This window comes from Aquarana catesbeiana, linkage group LG06 (assembly GCF_042186555.1).
Source record: "Aquarana catesbeiana isolate 2022-GZ linkage group LG06, ASM4218655v1, whole genome shotgun sequence".
NCBI lineage: Eukaryota > Metazoa > Chordata > Amphibia > Anura > Ranidae > Aquarana > Aquarana catesbeiana.
This window is the reverse complement of record NC_133329.1, coordinates 243,271,032-243,293,080: the sequence shown is the minus strand read 5'-3', so window position 1 is coordinate 243,293,080 and position 22,049 is coordinate 243,271,032. Positions and strand designations below refer to the sequence as shown.

At 42.0% G+C, this 22,049-nt stretch overlaps 1 protein-coding gene across 2 annotated transcripts in view; it reads left to right on the top strand.

Moving 5' to 3' along the window:
• DNAH7 (dynein axonemal heavy chain 7) overlaps positions 1-22,049 on the top strand; it is a 607,644-nt gene that overhangs the window by 270,852 nt on the left and 314,743 nt on the right. For both annotated transcript variants that reach the window (XM_073633106.1, XM_073633105.1), the window contains exons 40-41: positions 15,757-16,629; positions 18,402-18,631. In XM_073633106.1, coding sequence (XP_073489207.1) covers positions 15,757-16,629; positions 18,402-18,631 — 1,103 coding nt within the window. The remainder of the gene's footprint in view (positions 1-15,756; positions 16,630-18,401; positions 18,632-22,049) is intronic.

Sequence of the window (22,049 nt, the reverse complement as noted above, 5' to 3'; positions counted from 1 at the left end):
TTGCACTCCTGGGCCACTGACACCCGATGATGGATGGCCCAGGATACTCCCCCACACCTGGTAGAGAATCTCTCCCTGGAAAAAAATGGGTTTTTGCCATTTAAACCATAGGCATCATTGATAAACTGGCAGATCCACTACTAAATATTCTACCTGGATGCCGCCTGCCCTTCCTGGGCCTTCTGACAGAATAAACCAGGATTCCTGACCTGTGCCGACAACTCAAGTAGATCCTGAACAACCTCTAGAGTATGTAGCGATCTTTCTCCTGCTGACTGTGGATTAGGAGAAAAATAAAAGGCAAGACATTATCCTGATTCAAGTAAAAACTAGAAACCACTTTAGGCAATAAAAGTGGATGAGGATGCAACATCACCTTATAATGCAAGACCAAGAACGGCTCCTTGCATAAAAGAGCCACCAACTCTGACACTCCACTCAGTGAAGTGATGGCAACCAAAGAAGCCACCTTCCGAGATGAAAGGACTAACAGAATAACCTGATTGGTTCAAAAAGTGGCTTCTGCAAGGACAATCAAGATCAAATTCAAGTCCCAAGGACACAAGAATGGCCTGACAGGTGGGACTGTCCAAGTTACATGCTGTATGAGGTATGTACAAGGAGTGAGAAACAACGGCCTTTGGAAAAGAATGGATAGGGACGAACTCTGACCCTTAATGGTACTTAACCACTTGCCGCCCGCCATATAGCAAATGACGGCGGCAAAGTGGTTTCAAAATCCTGATTGGGCGTCATATGATGTCTTCAGGGTATTAAGCGGCTGTGCGCCCCCGGGGGCGCGATCGCGGCGATTGTTGTTGCGGTGTGTCAGTCTGACACACCGCAACTACGATATTGGTAAAGAGTCTCTGATGGAGACTCTTTACGATGTGATCAGCCATATCCAATCACGGCTGATCACGATGTAAACAGGAAAAGCCAGTGATCATCTTTTCCTTACTCGCGTTTGTCAGACGCGAATAGAGGAGAGACGATCGGCTGCTCCTCTGACAGGGGGGTCTGTGCTGATCGATTATCAGCACAGCCACCCTCGGGATGCCCACACTGGACCACCAGGGACGTTACTAGGACCACCAGGGATGTCACCACAAGTTATGCCACCCTAGACCACCAGGGATGCCAATCAGTGCCCACAATGGATGCCAATCAGTGCCCACAATGGATGCCAATCATGCCCACAATGGGCATCACTGATTGGCAGACATTATTGTTTGGCACTGATTGGCATCCATCAGTACCATACATAACAGTACATCAGTGCCACCTATCAGTGCCCATCTATGCCCATTTGTGCAGCCTGTCAGTGCCCATCCATGCCCATCTGTGCCGCCTATCAGTGCCCATCCGTGCCGCCTATCAGTGCACATCCATGCCGCCTATCCATGCCCATCCGTGACGCATATCAGTGCCACCTATCAGTGCCCATCCATGCCCATCCATGCCGCCTATCAGTGCCCATCCATGTCGCCTATTATCCTCCAAATTCCTGAAAAGGAAGAATATCAACCACCAATTTTTGTTCTGCAATACCCCGGAAACAGAGCCTTCTGGCAATCCAATGCCTGGATCTTTAAGTTCCAGACAGAGAGAATGATCCTCTACCATGACCTGGAGTAGGACTGTATGTAGGGAACGTGCTTTGACCTAAACACAGCTTCCTCCTGTAGAAATATATTGAAGGAACCCCTGGAATCGACTGCTTCTTGAGCAAAGATTATTGAGGTAATGAGTATTGAGGTGTCTTCAGCAAGCCCAGCACTGGGGCTAGAAGCTTTGTGAACCATCCGGAGCTGTGGCCAACCCAAAGGGAAGATTCACAAAAAAAAAAACGGCTTTCCACTGCAAATACAGAAATCCTTGATGAGCCTGGAAACAAACCGCCACATGAAGACGTGCCTTTACAGATCATTATGCACCCCATAATCTACCTCTTGCAGAGAGGTCATCACTGAACAGATCTAGCCTATCTGAAAACAGGAAGGATATTCAGCGGCTTGAGGTCCTAAGATAGACCTCATGTCCCATTTTAGTTTTGGACCTGCTACCATTTAAATTGTCTCACAATAATGAGCCCATAACTTCTGCTCCAAGAGCAAATGCAAGCTAAAAGACTGAGGACTCTGTGGCAGACCCAGACAGTCCCAAGAGGTGCACTTAACCTACCGCGTTTCTGCCGGCTAAAGGTGGAACAAACAACCTCAGAGTCTGCCCTAAGATCTTCTGGCCTGAGATACTCCCGAAACACAGCCGCCTCAGATTTCTCCCTCACCCAGGTGGGGAAAAGCTTACAGCATCTGGTATTCCTGGGCAGTCTCCCATCTATATACTAACCAGGCTTGATCCTGCTTATGCTTCGATCAACCGAGATCAGACATGATCAAGGTAACGCGGCTGCAGTGTATCTGCCGAAAAAATGAATGCATCAGGAAACACTGCATTGCCAAACACCACAGTGGCTCAGATGCACCTGACACCACTGTCCATCAGGAGAAGTGGACACCGCCAGATCCCGGAACCTGAGAGCGGTGCACCTGCCTCCCCCAGCTATATCTCTTTTCTGGAACCATTTAACTGGTATAACAGGTAAATAACGCAGCAATTATTTTAGCCAACCTAATATACAGTCCTCCAAGGATGCAGGCCTAAAACAATGTTGGTTTACCTCTGTGCAACCCCTTAGGTATGCCGATATGTAAGTACCTAGGCATGCAAACATGCAGGTATACAAGTATTCTTGCCATTCATGCATTTATGTATGCAGTTCAAGGCCAATAAGCACACACGCATGTACCCCTAGTCAAATAAGCACATACGTATGTACACCCAGGCAAACAAGTACATCTGTATGTAGTCCCAGGCAAATAAGCACATATGCATGTAGTCCCAGGCAAATAAGCACATATGCATGTAGTCCCGAGGCAAATAAGCACATATGCATGTAGTCCCAGGTAAATAAGCACATATGTATGCAGTCCTAGGCACATAGGCACATATATATGCAGTCCTAGGCAAATAAGTACATATGTATGTAGTCCCAGGAAAACAAGTACATATGTATACAGCGTAATGTAAATAAGCACATATGTATGCAGTCTAATGTAAATAAACATATACGTATGCAGTACAAATGAAAACATGCCAGCATGTGTTTAAGCAACATGCATCTATGGAAGCATGTAAGCATGTGCTTATGCAACTATGCATCTAGTCAAAACATGAAAGTGTCCCTGTAAACACGTATTTATACAATACGTACCCATGGAAACATGCATTTACGCAATAAGAAAGCATGCATTTATGAAACGTGACTATGCAACATTACGCAACATGCATCTATGTAGACATGTATAAACCTGCATCTTTATACAACCATGTATCTCTATGCAACCATGCATCTTTATGCAACCATGTATCTTCATGCAAACATGTATAACCATGTATATTTATGCAAACATGTATAACATGCATCTTGTGCAACCATGCATCTTTATGTAACTATGTATCTTTATACAAACATGTATAACCATGTATATTTATGCAAACATGTATAAACATGCATCTTTGTGCAACCATGCATCTTTGTGCAACCATGCATCTTTATGCAACCATGTATAACCGTGTATATTTATGCAAACATGTATAAACATGCATCTTTGTGCAGACATCTATCTTTATGCAGACATGTATCTTTATGCAAACCTGTATAACATGTATCTTTAGCAACCGTGCGTTCCAGCAACCATGTGTTTTAGCTAGTTTGCAAGCGTGCACCTGCTTAACTCTAGTTGGCCCCATACTAGTCCTGCAGGATTTAGCCAAGCACATATGCATCCAATGCAGCCTCTATGCTGTTTCAGAACAGCGAAAAAAGAAAAAATAAGTTTCTGGAGACCAAATGCACACTATACTGGAGACACAATTTCTTAAAGTGCTCCCATGCCCATGTTATTCCAAACAAGTGTATATTTAAACATGCCTTTAAGCAACAAGTTTGCAAGCATGTATACTACGCTGCACCTGCCTTCCGAGCAGTAAAAAACACTACAAAGTGAACTGCTATCAGTCCAGGGGTGTATCGACTTACAGTTGAACAGTCCCCCCAGATTAAGCTGTAAATATGCAGCATATAATCATGACTTGTACACACAGTTCACCCATAGTAAGTACTCTCACTTTGTTAGTATCCGTGGGCTACTGTTATGTCTCCAGAGGCCCTGCTGAACCTGTTGACCGCACGGCAACATGGCAGCCCTTCCACTTCCTGCCTATATAAAAATAGGCCATACTGAGCGAGCCTGCGCCCTCTAGTGGCTGGAGAAGAAACCGCAGCCCACACAACTAAGAAGTACACAGCATGATTAAACAGCACACTGCCCCCAGTGGCCACCGGGAGAACAGACAGTCAGATCTCTCTCTTTTTTTTTTTTTTAAAGAGAAACTGCAAACAAATGCAGACTTACCATTCCTGCTGCATGACTCTGAACATAACAGGAGTCCAATCTTCACCCATCACGACGAGCTTTGTCATAAAAGACATTCAGAGACTAGGTCCCCCTTAATGTGGGGTCCACTCCCCTGGACTTGTGCTATACCCCTAGACTTGTGCAGGAAAGCACCTTGGTCAGAACAAACATTGCACAGGGTTCCATACCACAGGGTCCAGCGCCATAAGGCTGCATTACAGGCAAACCTCGAGGAATCTTCTCTTCTTCCAATGAAGCTCAGGTACCATCCATTTTGGCTGATAGCTTTTTCAAATGGATCCAATTGAAGTCCACGATTCTTAATAGAACCGTCCAGACCTCCAAGTATGCTCCAAGAGCACATGTATCACATCAGTGACCATCACCTTACAGACTACTGGCAAAAAAACTGATGTGCTTCCTGTGTAGGAGGGGTTATATAGGGGAGGACTTCCTGTTTGATTGATCTACCAGTTTCCATTCACCTATAGGTGGTGTATAACCCAAGTACGTATTAATATAATAACCCGCTCTGTATCCTGTGATGTACGATAAAGAAATATCATAATTGTTGTAAAACATAATAAAGTCCAAATAGTCCAGCAAGTGCAAACAGTGTAAAAAAATGCAATCTTACAGTGTGTGTGCAAACACTGTTCTTAGTGCCCTCTCCAAATCCACACCCTGTGCTCTTGGCTATGCTCTCACCTGGTAGGATGGACCCCTGTATCATATCAATCAAGCGTATAAAACCTTTAACAGCCACTTCTCTCCTCTCTTTCTCAAATGGCTTCATTAGTTGAAAGTGTTAAATAAGAAAGAAGACACTCACATTGCCACATCCGTAGGTTAAGGGGACAAAAAGAGAAAGGGATACTTACTAAGTATCCCTAGGACGAACTTTAAAGGCACACGAAACAATTAGCAAAGTATAGAAAAATAATGTTTATTATGAAAATACAATACATGAATAGAGCATTCAAAGGTTAAAAATCATGTATATGATACAGAGTATACAGTGAGCCCTTTTGTAGTTGAAAGTGTTGTCACAGCGCCACTCATGCAAAGAGAATAGAGTAAACCTTAGTGCTCTCCATATATCTGTTTATTCACTCAATAGAGATTAGAAACACTCACATGTATGCCAGTCATACAATCAAAGCTTTCAAAATGGCCTGTGTCCCAGTCTGACTGCTCATACACATCCTACACTGTCTGCCTTGGCTCTCCGCCCAACTCTGCCTAGTGTGATGACATCATGGATACTCCCATCTGACATGTTGCTCCTGATTGGACTTCTTTGGCGATCCTTAAAGAACACAACACACTGACACAAATTGATACATGATTATTGATCGATGTTATAGGCAGAGGGAGCATTGCACTTGTTGGTTTATTAAACTTACCAAATTTATAAATACATAGCAGCTCCTCAAAAAAAATCTAAATGTCTGACTTTTATTACACTACATAACATATACATAAAAAGACAGTCATTTGAATAAAATCACTTAAAGGCATCAGATAAAGGCAATAAATCTTTTCACATATTTTATTGTAATGTGTATGCTTTCAACGTCACATGTTACATCCCTTCTCCCTTCTATCAGCTAAATTAGTATATTCATCACTCTATTGAATTTCATCATACATAAACTTTTACAAGATGAAGAAAAATATTTTTGCATGGATGCTGGTGGTTCAGTGGAGTGGGAAAGATGGTATGGGTTTTGTAGGCAAAACATAACCCATAACATAATCAGAAAAGCATCAAAGGTATCTATAAACAATGAAACATAGATTTAGGAATACATTTTATGTCATCAGCTTTCCATATACAGTATTAATAATAAAAAAAAACATATAGAAGTATATATAAATAAAATGGTCAGTTATAATCTGGTTATACCCAGCACTGCTGGGTCAGTATATCCACTGCAAAATATATTGTAGATTTTTTAATCACAATCACATCAAACTATTGAGATGCGTAAAGGAAAGTATTTCATGAGTCTATCATATAGTCATCCCCACTCCACTAAACCACTAGCATCTGCCCAGCAATATTTGTATCCATCTTGGAAATGTTTTTGTATGATTGCATGCAGTTATGCCCCGTACACACGATTTGACTTTCCGACAACAAAACCGTGGATTTTTGTTCGAAGGATGTTGTCTCCAACTTGTCTTTCATACACACGGTCACACAAATGTTGGCCAACAATTACGAACGTAGTGACGTACAAGACGTACGTGATATCTCCATTACGAACGCTAGTTGTATCTCCGACTCGCACTTGATTCCGAGCATGCGTGAACTTTTGTCTGATGGACTTGTGTACACATGATCGGAACGTCCAACAACAAACATTTTTTGGCGGAAAATTTGAGAACCTGCTAGCCAACATTTGTTGGCGGAAAGTCCGACAACAAATGTTCGATGGAGCATACACACAGTCAGTCAACAAGCTCACATCCAACATTTGTTGTTGGAAAATCTGATCATGTGTATGGGGCATAACTGTTCAGCTGACAATTTTCTACCCGGCTCCTTTGATTTTTAATTTAAAGTTTGTTGAGCTGCTTGGTGCCAATAGGGCTAAGCAGCAGGAATTGGCAAAAAATCAAGCCGTGTATGGTAGCCTTTAGTGTTAAAGCTGTAATCATAAAATTGCTTATCTACAGTGCCTTGAAAAAGTATTCTTACCCCTTGACATTTTCCACAATTTGTCATGTTACACCCAAAAATGTAAATGTATTTTATTTTGATTTTATGTGATAGACCGACACAAAGTGGCACATAACAGTGAAGTGGAAGGAAAATGATAATTGGTTTTCAACATGTTTTACAAATAAATATGTGAAAAGTGTGGTGCGCATTTGTATTCCGCCCCCCTGAGTCAATACTTTGTAGAACCACCTTTCGCTGCAATAACAACTGCAAGTCTTTTTTGGGGATGTCTCTACCAGGTTTGCACATCTAGAGAGTGACATGTTTGCCCATTCTTCTTTGCAAAATTGCTCAAGCTCTGCCAGTTTGGATGAAGAGAGTCTGTAAGCAGCAATTTTCAAGTCTTGCCACAGATTATCAATTGGATTTAGGTCTGGACTTTGACTGGGCCATTCTAACAAATGAATATACTTTGATCTAAACCATTCCACTGTAGGCGTAGCTTTCACTGTATGTTTAGGGTCCTTGTCCTGCTGGAAGGTGAACCTCCGCCCCAGTCTCAAGTCTTTTGCAGACTCCAACAGGTTTTCTTCTAAGATTGGCCTGTATTTGGCTCCATCCATCTTCCCATCAACTCTGACCAGCTTCCCTGTCCCTGCTGAAGAAAAGCATCTACATAACATGATGATGCCACCACCATGTTTCACGGTGGGGATGGTGTGTTCAGGGTGATGTGCAGTATTCGTTTTCCGCCACACATAGCGTTTTGCTTTTTGGCCAAAAAGTTCTATTTTGGTCTCATCTGACCAGAGCACCTTCCTCCACATGTTTGCTGTGTCCCCCACATGGCTTCTCGCAAACTGCACACGGGACTTCTTATGGATTTTTTTCAACAATGGCTTTCTTCTTGCCACTCTTTCATAAAGGCCAGATTTGTGAAGTGCATGGCTAATAGTTGTCCTGTGGACAGATTCTCCCACCTGAGCTGTGGATCTCTGCAGCTCCTCCAGAGTTACCATGGACCTCTTGGCTGCTTCTCCGATTAATGTTCTCCTTGCCTGGCCTGTCAGTTTAGGTGGACGGCCATGATTTGATAGGGTTGCAGTTGGGCCATACTCTTTCCATTTTTGGATGATGGATTGAACAGTGCTCCATGAGATGTTCAAAGCTTGGGATTTTTTTTTATAACCGAACCCTGCTTTAAACTTCTCCATAACTTTATCCCTGAGCTGTCTGGTGTGTTCCTTGTTTGGTTTTGATCTCACTATGTTGTAGCCTCTCTCTTTGTTGGCAATCCTGGGGCCACCCTGGACCCTTCTGTTTCTGGTGTGTTCCTTGGCCTTCATGATGCTGTTTGTTCACTAAGGTTCTCTAACAAACCTCTGAGGGCTTCACAGAACAGCTGTATTTATACTGAGATTAAATTACACACAGGTGGACTCTATGTACTAATTAGGCAACTTCTGAAGGCAATTGGTTCCACTAGATTTTAGATGAATCAGAGTAAAGGGGATGAATACAAATGCATGCCACACTTTTCACATATTTATTTGTAAAAAATGTTGAAAAGCATTTATCATTTTCTTTCCACTTCACAATTAGTTGCCACTTTGTGTTGGTCTATCACATAAAGTCCCAATAAAATATATTTACGTTTTTGGTTGTAACGTGATAAAATGTGGAACATTTCAAGGGGTATGAATACTTTTTCAAGGCACTGTATCTATTGAAGAACCTAGGATTAAACTTGTATGCCCTAATGATCTTCCCCACTGTGACTATCCCAAGGGTGTAGCTGTTGGGATCCAAGTTACAAGCTGTGTATCAGAGCTGCTATCAGCAGCTTTTTCTACAGTGATTAATGTTTTAGGTGTTACATTGTTAGTGCTAGGTAAAACATTATCAATGTTAGGTCAACAAAGATAGATACATTATAATTAACCACAACTGTCACGGGGAAGCTAATAACAGTGGAATTTCTAATAGAGCTGCTAAAACAGTCCTGAAAATAGAAAATAAGTTGTTTTCATTTGGAGGTGTTAAAGTGGTTGTTAAGCCACTTGTATAAAATGCTCCCATCCCCTCTGTATTAGAACAATAATTTCCCCCTGTGGCTGTGTTGTATCATAAATACTAGACATGTGCACACTGAAATATTTTGTTTTGGAATTTCTTTTTCATCCGAAAAATACATTTATTTAGCTATTCCCGAAATTCGTTTTTATTTATTTCGTTTTGTTAAAAAAAAAATGCATTTGTCCGAAAATCCGATAAAATTAAGGTCGAATCTGTCATTGAAGGCTTATGGTGTCTGTTGAATGTTCTAAGAAGATTTGATGGAGCAGCTAAACTGTACGACGCCGCAATCGTACATTTCCAGTCGAATGTTCCGCCTACAAGCTATAATAGAATTCTAATGTTGTACGACACTAGTAATAATTATATTTATTAATTATTATTACTAGTCAACCAACATTAGAATTCTTCTATAGCCTATTGGCGGAGCATTTGACCATAAATGTCCGCTCGCGGCGACTGCTTCGTCGAATCTTTATGTCGAATCTTTTCTCTCTATGTCGAATAATCTTGGACTAATAGAGTTAGGTTAGGCACATTCAACCTTTTTTGCTATATTCTCTATAATGTCGAATCTTTTCTCTCTATGTTGAATTTTTTCTCTCTATGTAGAATAATCTTGGACTAACAGAGCTAAGGTTAGGCACATTCGACCACAGGTTCGATGGACACAGATCGCTATTGTCAGCGTCATGTCGAATCTCCTATCTATATCGAACTGTTGTCGCAACGAAAATGAAAATAAAGCATTTGTTTATGTCGGATCTTTCGGTTTTCGGATTCTGCACATTTGTTATCGTTTGTTAAAACGATAACTAAAATACCCGAAACTCGGACGAAAATGCATTTGGACGAAAACTAATGCACATGTCTAATAAATACCAGTGGCGGCCCGTGCACTGTGGGCACACGGGCGCCGCCCCCCCATCCATGCGCCCGGCCCCTTTCAGGATGCCGGACGCATGGATTCCTATGGCGGGGGTGGGAGGGGGTGGTACTTTTTGAAGCACCTGATTAGAGCCAGAGGCTCTAATAGGCTTCAAAATAGGATGGGCTCGGGGTACAGAGAGTGCGCCCTGATCCCACCCAATTGTGTGATGATAGCAAATGAATTTTTGCTATTTTCACACTAACCTTCCTCCATGCCAATCAGGATGCAGGGTGTCAGTTTCACTGAGAGGAGCTGCTGCCTGGTAAGTGTCAGGGGGGTGCTGCCAGAGCCGCTCCAGGGGGGGTTGGGGTTTACTGCCAGAGCCACACGGGGGGGTGCTGCCACCAGAGCCACGAGCCCCGCGAGTGGGGGGGGGTCGGTGGGCACGAGTGGCTGCATATACTGGGCACAAGTGGCTGCATTTGATGGGCACAAGTAGCTGCATGTGATGGGCACAAGTGGCTGCATATGATGGGCACAAGTGGCTGCATATGATGGGCACAAGTGGCTGCATTTGATGGGCACAAGTGGCTGCATATGATGGGCACAAGTGGCTGCATTTGATAGGCACATGTGGCTGCATTTGATGGGCACAAGTGGCTGCATGTGATGGGTACAAGTGGCTGCATTGATGGGCACAAGTGGCTGCATATGATGGGCACAAGTGGCTGCATATGATGGGCACAAGTGGCTGCATTTGATGGGCACAAGTGGCTGCATATGACGGGCACAAGTGGCTGCATATACTGGGCACAGTGGCTGCATATGATGGGCACAAGTGGCTGCATTTGATGAACACAAGTGGCTGTATTTGATGGGTTAAATTGGTTGTTAAGCCACTTGTATAAAATGCTCCCATCCCCTCTGTATTAGAGCAATAATTTCCCCTGTGCCTGTGTTGTATCATAAACACCAGTGTCGGCCCGTGCACTGTGGGCGCACAGGTGCCGCCCCCCCATCCATGCGCCCAGCCCCTTTCAGGACGCCGGACGCATGGATTCCTATGGCGAGGGTGAAAGGGGGGTGGTACTTTTTGAAGCACCTGATTAGAGCCAGAGGCTCTAATAGGCTTCAAAATAGGGTGGGCTTGGGGCACAGAGAGTGCGCCCTGATCCCACCCAATTGTGTGACGATAGCGAATAAATTTTCACTATTTTCACATTAACCGTCCTCCCTGCCAATCAGAATGCAGGGCGTCAGACCTGTTTCACTGAGAGGAGCTGCTGCTTGGTAAGTGTCAGGAGGGTGCTGCCAGAGCCGCGCCAGGGGGGGTTGGGGTTTACTGCCAGAGCCACGTGGAGGGTGGGTGCTGCCCCCCAAAACGACGAGCCCCGCGAGTGGGGGGGATCGGTGGGCATGAGTGGCTGCATATACTGGGCAAAAGTGGCTGCATATACTGGGCACAAGTGGCTGCATTTGATGGGCATAAGTGGCTGCATTTAAAGGGCACAAGTGGCTGCATATGATGGGCACAGTGGTTGCATATGATGAGCACAAGTGGCTGCATTTAATGGACACAAGTGGCTGCATTTGATGGGCACAAGTGGCTGCATGTGATGGTCACACGTGGCTACATATGACGGGCACAAGTGGCTGCATATACTGGGCACAAGTGGCTGCATATGATGGGCACAGTGGCTGCATATGATGGGCACAAATGGCTGCATTTAATGGGCACACATGGCTGCATTTGATGGCCACAAGTAGCTGCATGTGATGGGCACAAGTGGCTGCATGTGATGGGCACAAGTGGCTGCATATGATGGGCACAAGTGGCTGCATTTGACGGGCACAAGTGGCTGCATTTGACGGGCACATGTGGCTGCATATGATGGGCACAAGTGGCTGCATATACTGGGCACAGTGGCTGCATATGACGGGCACAAGTGGCTTCATTTGATGGGCACAAGTGGCTGCATTTGATGGGCACAGGTGCTTCAAAAAGTACCACCCCCGCCATAGGAATCCATGCGTCTGGCATCCTGAAAGGGGCCGGGTGCATGGATGAGGGGGCGGCGCCTGTGCGCCCACAGTGCACGGTCCACCACTGGTATTTATGATACAACACAGGCACAGGGGAAATTATTGTTCTAATACAGAGGGGATGGGAGCATTTTATACAAGTGGCTTAAAGTGGAGTTCCACCCACTTTTACAACTCTTCAGCATCCCTCACTAAACTGTGCACTGTAAACAAATTGGATATTTTTTTATTTTTTTTCTCAGCACCTACTGTATATCTGCTGTATTCATTTTTCACTTCCTCCTCCCTGGCCGCAGCCCATCGCATCATTTCCTGTTTGCAATGCCTTCTGGGAAGGGGCGGCAACTTCCTCTGAAACTGCCGTTGCTATGGAAACCTGACCTGAAACCTATTACACGGCTTGTGCTGCACTGAGCGAGATCTGCAAGGATGAGATCCAGGAAGAAATACAGTCTGGCTTCAGATGCCCACACTTAAGATGGCCACGGCCTGCTGTAAATTTATAAAATAACAAACTACTGCTATAAACTGACAAAACAGACCTTAGTTTACAGACTAACTTTACTAGAATACATTAAGCTTGTGTATTATAGGGGTATTTTTATTTAAAAAGTATAATTTTGGCCGGAACACCCCTTTAAACAACCACTTTAACACCTCCAAATGAAAACAACTTATTTTCTATTTTCAGGTTTGTTTTAGCATCTCTATTAGAAATTCCACTGTAATTAGCTTCCCCATGACAGTTGTGGTTAATTATAATGTATCTATCGTTGTTGACCTAACGTTGTTTATGTTTTACCTAGCACTAACAATGTAACACCTAAAACATTAATCACTGTAGAAAGAGTTGCTGATAGCAGCTCTGATACACAGCTTGTGACCAAGGTGCCATCAGCTACACCCTTGGGATATTCACAGTGGGGAAGATCATTAGGGCATACAAGTTTAATCCTAGGTTCTTCAATAGATACAGTGCCTTGAAAAAGTATTCATACCCTTTGAAATGTTCCACATTTTATCATGTTACAACCAAAAACGTAAATATATTTTATTGGGAATTTATGTGATAGACCAACACAAAGTGGCACATAATTGTGAAGTGGAAAGAAAATGATACATGGTTTTCAACATTTTTTACAAATAAATATGTGAAAAGTGTGGCATGCATTTGTATTCATCCCCTTTACTCTGATTTACCTATCTAAAATCAAGTGGAACCAATTGCCTTCAGAAGTCGCTTAATTAGTAAATAGAGTCCACCTGTGTGTAATTTAATCTCAGTATAAATACAGCTGTTCTGTGAAGCCCTCAGAGGATTGTTAGAGAACCTTAGTGAACAAACAGCATCACGAAGGCCAAGGAACACACCAGACAGCTCAGGGATAAAGTTGTGGAGAAGTTTAAAGCAGGGTTCGGTTATAAAAAAAATATCCCAAGCTTTGAACATCTCACGGAGCACTGCTCAATCCCTCATCCGAAAATGGAAAGAGTATGGCACAACTGCAACCCTATCAAGACATGGCCGTCCACCTAAACTGACAGGCCGGGCAAGGAGAGCATTAATCAGAGAATCAGCCAAGAGGCCCATGGTAACTCTGGAGGAGCTGCAGAGATCCACAGCTCAGTTGGGAGAATCTGTTAACAAGTGACTGCATTTGAGGGGCACAAGTGGCTGCATTTGACTGGCACAAGTGGCTGCATGAGACTGGCACAAGTGGCTGCATTTGACGGGCACAATTGGCTGTATATGATGGGCACAAGAGGCTGCGTTTGATGGGCACAAGTGGCTGCATATGATGGGCACAAGTGGCTGCATATGATGGGCACAAGTGGCTGAATTTGATGGGCACAAGTGACTGCGTTTGATGCGCACAAGTGGCTGCATATGATGGGCACAAGTGGCTGAATTTGATGAGCACAGTGGCTGCGTTTGATGGGCACAATGGCTGCATTTTATGAGCACAATGGCTGCATTTAATGGGCACAGTGAGGCTGCAATTGATGGGGGGGTGTTTCAGTATTTTTCAGTTTGTCTGCGCCCCCCCCAAAAATTTTGAGCACCAGCCGCCACTGATAAATACATCTATCTGTACTGATAAAACACCTTCTTCCTACGATCAGTTGCCTTTTCTCTCCTCTCCTCTGCCAGCTGACAGTTCCGGGGGGGTGGGGGGCACTGCCAATGATGTCAGCTGGGGAGGAGAGGAGAGACAGAGCCGAGGAGTCATGTGATTGCAGGAAGCCGATGTGTTATCTGCATATATGCATATTTATGATAAAACACAGACACAGGAACTTCTTGTCCAAATACAGAGGGGATAGGAGCTTTTCAGGTTAAGTATGAGAGCCGAGCAGACAATGAGAGAGCTGAAGACAGGCACAGAGGAGAATAGGAGAGCTGCGTGTGATGCAGACACGCACAGACTACGATCTCTCGGATTAGCAGACATGGTAATTGTGGTCAGAACTCAGGGGGGAGTCAGGACATGGCATTATCAAACAGCTATTGTAAGAGATACAGAGGGATAATTTAAAAAGTAAAAGCACCAGCTGCTAATTGTACATTAAAGGGACAGGAGCAGCATTTTTCTTTTTGGGTTAACAAACTCTTTAAGTATTAGCCTTGTGTGGTTGGGAGAACAATCATAGACTTAGGATTTAGAAAAAATTACAATTAGTTATTTCTGTAAATCAACAACTGAGATATATATATTTTTAAAAGCTGCCTATAGAAGCATCCATTCAGAAGCAATCACTGCAGAAGTGAGTGAATATGCAAAGTTTGAGCTGGCTTTTTCCATAGACACAAACATGTGAAATTCTGTGAATGCATAGAAAAAATGCCTTTGCATGAACTTACCAGCATTCATATAGTGTTTGAGGTCAGTAGCACACTTAGATTTTACAAAGGGTAATTTTAAAGTGGAACATTAGTCAGAAAATGAAGTTCATCTAGATCACTTTAGGCTGGCCCTTTTGCAGGTATAGTTATGTAAAACATTAAAAATAAGTGCCTATACTGTTTAAAATCCAGTAACACACTGCCTCGCCCTGCTCTGCACATGCTCAATTGCTGTCCATTTTTGGCATTGTGCCAAAAATCAGAGCTGCTGGATCTGCTGACAGCCTAAAGGTGTACTGCTGTTCAGGGGCTTTGGGCTTCAACAAAATGGCAGCCTCCAGCAAGATGAAACAGGAGCGATGCTGGAGGCAATTTACAGCCAACACTAATTTTGGTAGCATAATTAATAATGTGGAATGTATGTTCCTTCCTAAAGAACTCTTATTTTTTTGATCAAGTTGTAATGGGTAAAGTTCCGCTTTAAGAGTGTCGGGACTTGACTTTGCAAACTGGCTGCTTCTTTCTGAGAATAATGCGGTGTGTTAATTGGATATGCTCAAAGATTTGCAGCACAAAAAATTGCTATACTTTATATATTTGAACCCAGACCATGCATATTCTGCTTTGTTCTATCTAGGGCTATAGAATGGAATGAACATTGCTACCGCTACTGAAGATAACAATCATTTCAAGTTGATGCATGTCCGCTGGCCTTGTCAGCATAAATATTTATTAATAACACTATAATTTTTTTTTTATTCTTTAGATCCTTCGCATTTACTATGACCGACTTGTTGATAATGCAGATCGATCTTGGCTTGTTGGATATATTGAGGAAGTTGTGAAAAGCCACATGAGGGAAGACTTTCATCAACTCTTTCAGCATCTAGATTTTAACAATGATGGCAAGGTTGAGGAGGATGACATACGCAGTTTAATGTTTTGTGATTTCCATGACCTTAAGAGGGAAGATACAAATTACAAAGAAATAACCAATTTTGATAAACTATATTCAGTTGTGGAAAGCCATTTGGAAGAATTTAATAACATTAGTAAGAAACCCATGAATTTGGTTTTATTCCGATTTGCGATTGAACACATATGTAGAATATCACGCATTTTGAAACAGCCTCGTAGCCATGCCTTATTAGTTGGTGTTGGTGGAAGTGGCCGTCAGTCAGTCACTCGATTAGCTGTTCACATGGCTGACCAAAAACTTTTCCAAGTGGAAATCTCAAAGAGCTATGGTACTACTGAATGGCGGGAGGACTTAAAACTAATTTTGAGACAGTCTGCTGAGGGGGAAATGCCAGGAGTTTTCCTGTTTACAGACTCACAGATTAAAAAAGAATCTTTCTTGGAAGATATTAATAATTTGCTCAATGCTGGAGAGGTTCCAAATCTTTTTGCACCTGATGAGAAACAAGAAATATGTGAAAAGATGCGACAGATAGACCGGCAAAGAGATAAACTAAAACAAACTGATGGTAGTCCTCTTGCCCTTTTCAACTTGTTCATTGACCGTTGCCGGGATCAGCTACACATCGTCCTTGCAATGAGTCCTATAGGAGATGCATTCCGAAACCGACTCCGGAAGTTTCCAGCTCTTGTTAACTGCTGTACAATTGATTGGTTTCAGGTAATTTTTTAAATATCATTACTATTAAATTTTGATTAGACACATGCATCTACTTATGGCATACGACCATGTGAAAAAATACCACGGATATTTGTGATTTAGGGCTCATTTTCACCAGCCTGCACTTTAAAACGTGTGCATGCTGGTGTGCTTTGTGCTGGGGCAGTGGCAGATGGTGAAGTGCATTGTTACAATGCATCACACTGGTTACTGTTTTTTTTGTTTTTTTTTACTTTTTTAAACTTTATTGAAGTGTTATAACATAAAACTACATGCATTGCAGCATGTTCTGACATGCAGTGGTGTAGTGACATACAGTGTGGTGAGTTTAACTGCGTAAAAAGGAAACGTACTGCATTTTCAGCACATTGTACCAACGCACATAGAAAACACTTGTTTTCTATGTGCCCTTGCATTGAGCCTGCATTGATCTATGCAGATCAATCCAGCTTAATGGACATGGTGTGAATAAGCTTTTACTCCCACCTGCATACTTAGAGTGATGAAAACTTATTCTTTAGGTCTCATGCATTTTAAATCAGAACAATGCATGTTATTCAATAAAGCTGCTTGGGTTTCTGTGGTCCATTGCAGTTGGAAAAATGATGCACTTCCATTTTTCTGTTCATTTTCATGTGCTGCGATGCCCAATAGAATGATATATGTGTGCTACAACGCATTTAAAAAATGCACAAAAGCGGACACAAATAGATGTGAACCTGACCTTAGACCCCTTTCACACTGAGGAGCTTTTCAGGCGCTTTCACGCTAAAAAAAGCGCCTGAAAAGCTCACGAAAACCTATTTCCATTAAAATCAATGAATGCTTTCAGACTGGGGCAGTGCGCTGGCAGGGTGGTGAAAATACGCCCCTCTCCATTGAAATGAATGGAAAGCTCTTCAAAGTCACCTGAAAAGCTCTTCAAAAGCGCCTGAAAAGCTCTTCAAAAGTGCTTAGTGTTTTACTGGCAGTTTAGAAGCGCCTCAGTGTGAAAGGGGCCTTAATTGTGTTGAGTATGTGTAACTGATAATGGGTAATATGCTGTGTATCAACTGGCCTTGCAAGTGGTGTGCCTGGTAGGACTTAAACACACCTTTCCAGCACTGCAAGGCCACCACTAAGCTATTTTGCTATCCCATATAGGAAATCACACTAAGGCTACTTTCACACTGAGGCGCTTTACAGGCGCTACAGTGCTAAAAATAGCGCCTGTAAAGAGCCTCTCCTGTGTCTCCAGTGTGAAAGCCCGAGTGCTTTCACACTGGAGTGGTGTGCTTGCAGGACGGTCAAAAAAGTCCTGCAAGCCACATCTTTACAGCGCTGTTGGAGCGGTGTATTCACCGCTCCTAATGCGCCCCTACCCATTGAAAACAATGGGGCAGCACCGCCAAACCGCCGGCAACAGTTTTAACCTTTTTTTGGCCGCTAGCAGGGGGTTAAAACCTCCTCGCTAGCAGCTGAATAGCGCCACTAAAAGGACGGTAAAGCGGCGCTAAAAATAGCGCCGCTTTACCACCGGAGCCCGCCCATTCCAGTGTGAAAGTAGCCTTATGGAGGATATTCTAAACAACAGAAGATTAGGGGATATACTAAAATTCTATGTATATATTAGGAGAAAATGTCTTGAAATGTAATTATGGGAATGCCCATGTTGAGTTATGTTTCAATAATATTATTTTTTGTTTTTGGTAATATGGAGTTTAACTGCTATGGGCATCATGACTTTATGTCATATTCTTTAAAGAATATTCTGTTTCAAACCTGTTTTTTAGACCTGGCCAGAAGATGCACTTCAAGCCGTAGCAACACGCTATTTAGAAGATATAGAAATGTCAGAAGAAATTAAGAATGGTTGCATTGACATGTGTAAAATCTTCCACACTTCTACCATTAACCTGTCTGAGAAGTTCCGCATGGAGCTACAGAGATATAATTATGTTACACCCACATCTTATTTGGAACTAATCTCTACATTTAAAACATTACTGGAGAAAAAACGATTGTAAGTATCATCACTAGATCAGGCAGATCATTTATTGGATTTTAGTATGACAGAGCCTAAAGACACACAAATCACCAATGCAGGGACAAGCCACATTTTAATATATTAACTGGTGGTTGTTGTCAGGATTTACAGTGACACAACAGAAACAACATCATTTAGGATTAAATAGTTGATCAAAAGTTAATCAAATCTGTATGTCAAAATTTCTAGTATCAAAGAATAGTTTTCAAATTCCTATGAATATTTAACATTATTTTATAGTGCAAAATGCCCAAAATAGTTGTTTTGTCCTTCCTTGCTCCAAGAGAACACATTTTTTAAAAGTGATGCAGGTTTACATTATTACTACATTTCATATTGGAATATTTTAGTTTTCGTTAAAAATTTTCAGTATATTAAATAAAAAGTTGAAGTCTTCATCAATATGAGTTCTCTTCACATAAAGCTTATACGGGTCAGTTTACTAATGATTATCACATGCAATATATGTGGTTTGGGCTTCCGCCCAAAGTTCTTAAAGGGTTTTTTTTTTTTAAAATGACAACATTTTATTTTTATTTTTATTTTTTATTGCATTTTAGTGTAAATATGAGATCTAAGGTCTTTTTGACCCCAGATCTCATATTTAATAGGTCTTGTCGTGCTTTTTTTCTATTACAAGGGATGTTTACATTCCTTGTAATGGGAATAAAAGTAATACAATTTCTTTAAAAGAACAGTATAAAAATAAAAGGTAAAATAAATAAGGAAGAAAAAAAAATTTTTTTTAAACGCGCCCGTCCCGCTGAGCTCGCGTGCAGAAGTGAATAAGTGACATAAGTGAGTAGAACCTGCATATGAAAACGGTATTCAAACCACACATGTGAGGTATCGCCGTGATCGGTAGAGCAATAATTCTAGCCCTAGACCTCCTCTGTAACTCAAAACGTGCAACCTGTAGAATTTTTTAAATGTCGCCTATGGAGATTTTTAAGGGTAAAAGTTTGTCGCTATTCCATGAGCGGGCGCAATTTTGAAGCGTGACATGTTGGTTATCAATTTACTCGGTGTAACATTATCTTTCACAATATAAAAAATTTGGGCTAACTTTACTGCTGTCTTATTTTTTAATTAAAAAAGTGCACTTGTAAGACCGCTGCACAAATACGGTGTGACAGAAAGTATTGCAACAACCGCCATTTTATTCTCTAGGGTGTTAGAAAAAAAATGTATAATGTTTGGGGGTTCTAAGTAATTTTTTAGCAAAAAAACCTGTTTTGTAACTTGTAAACAACAAATCTCAAAAAGAGGCTTGGTTCTTGAGTGGTTAAGGCAAAAAAATGAATGCAATATTTATCTCTTATACCACGTACACGCGGTCGGACTTTCCGACGTAAAAAATGCGATCGGAGCTTGTTGTCGGAAATTCCAACCGTGTGTAGGCTCCATCGGACAGTTTCCATTGGAATTTCCGTCGCACAAAATTTGAGATCTGGTTCTCTAATTTTCCGACCACAAAATTCGTTTGCGCAAATTCCGATCGTGTGTACACAATTCCGACGTACAAAGTGCCATGCATGCTCGGAATCAAGCAGAAGAGCCGCACTGGCTATTGAACTTCATTTTTCTCGGCTATTGAACTTCATTTTTCTCGGCTCGTCATACATGTTGTACGTCATCGCGTTCTTGACGTTCAGAAATTCCGACAACTTTGTGTGACCGTGTGTATGCAAGACAAGTTTGAGCCAACATCCGTCGGAAAAAATCCATGGATTTTGTTGTCGGAATGTCCGATCAATGTCCGATCGTGTGTATGGGGCATAAGTAAATTGATTAAATACAATAAAGAGACTGCGCTTAGGACATATATAAAGGTGTGCAGCCCCCCTAAAGAAACCCCACAGGTGTTTCAGAAATAACTGTATATGTATATATGAAAGTGGGGTAATGGCGCTCCCTCGAGTTTAATCGGGCAGATATATGGTATGCTAAACCACCAATAATTATATATAAACTCCACATACACCCTCCACGTCCGTGTGTGTGCAGATAAAAAATAAAAAATAAACAGTATATGAAATCTAATAATATTATAATAATGTGGTAAAAGGGCTATCCTGTCAAGCCCTATTTAATATGAAGTGGTAGGTACTTAATTAAATAGACTCAACTTATATATGTGTGCACATTCCAAGTAGTGTTCCAAAATACCCACAAGTGCCAATGAACAGGTTAATTGCAGGCTGGTTGAACACCCAATCCCACATTAGGCCTTCACCATAATTAACCTTATGCGTAAACCAAACCAAAAACAAAAACACAAGTGCTGGTTACCGACAATAACCTTATATTAATTACTAAACATATTCATAAATAGTCCAAAGCATGTAGATCAGTCCGTGATTGTGAAATAAAACTCCAGTGCAATGTGGAAGCACCCCAGCCAAAAAACTTGGAAACAGACTTAAATTTGTGACTTCAGTGCGTTCAGCGTTCTTGGTGACTTGGTGCTCCCCCTCAAGGGTCCCCACTCACCGAATCCATCCACCCCAGAGGGGTAACTCGCATAAGGAATGTAGTCTCTGCGATCCTCCTGCCGCCACGATAGGTAGGTTTTCCAGGAAAATCCTCAGCATATGCAGATGGAGAAGTTATAATCACTCATGCAGAAAAAAAGGGGGAAAGATGGACTCCCATGGTGTAGTATTTAGATTTAATCCAAAAAAGACTTTATTTAAAACTTAAGAATAAAAAACTATAGTCCAGATCAACTGGCTATAGAGTTGGGCATCATACAGATAAAAACAAAAAACATGAAATAATAAGCACACCGTTATCCTAGGTATGCAGCAAAAAAAAAAAAAAAATCTTTTTTTGCTGCATACCTAGGATAACGGTGTGCTTATTATTTCATGTTTTTTGTTTTTATCTGTATGATGCCCAACTCTATAGCCAGTTGATCTGGACTATAGTTTTTTATTCTTAAGTTTTAAATAAAGTCTTTTTTGGATTAAATCTAAATACTACACCATGGGAGTCCATCTTTCCCCCTTTTTTTCTGCATGAGTGATTATAACTTCTCCATCTGCATATGCTGAGGATTTTCCTGGAAAACCTACCTATCGTGGCGGCAGGAGGATCACAGAGACTACATTCCTTATGCGAGTTACCCCTCTGGGGTGGATGGATTCGGTGAGTGGGGACCCTTGAGGGGGAGCACCAAGTCACCAAGAACGCTGAACGCACTGAAGTCACAAATTTAAGTCTGTTTCCAAGTTTTTTGGCTGGGGTGCTTCCACATTGCACTGGAGTTTTATTTCACAATCACGGACTGATCTACATGCTTTGGACTATTTATGAATATGTTTAGTAATTAATATAAGGTTATTGTCGGTAACCAGCACTTGTGTTTTTGTTTTTGGTTTGGTTTACGCAT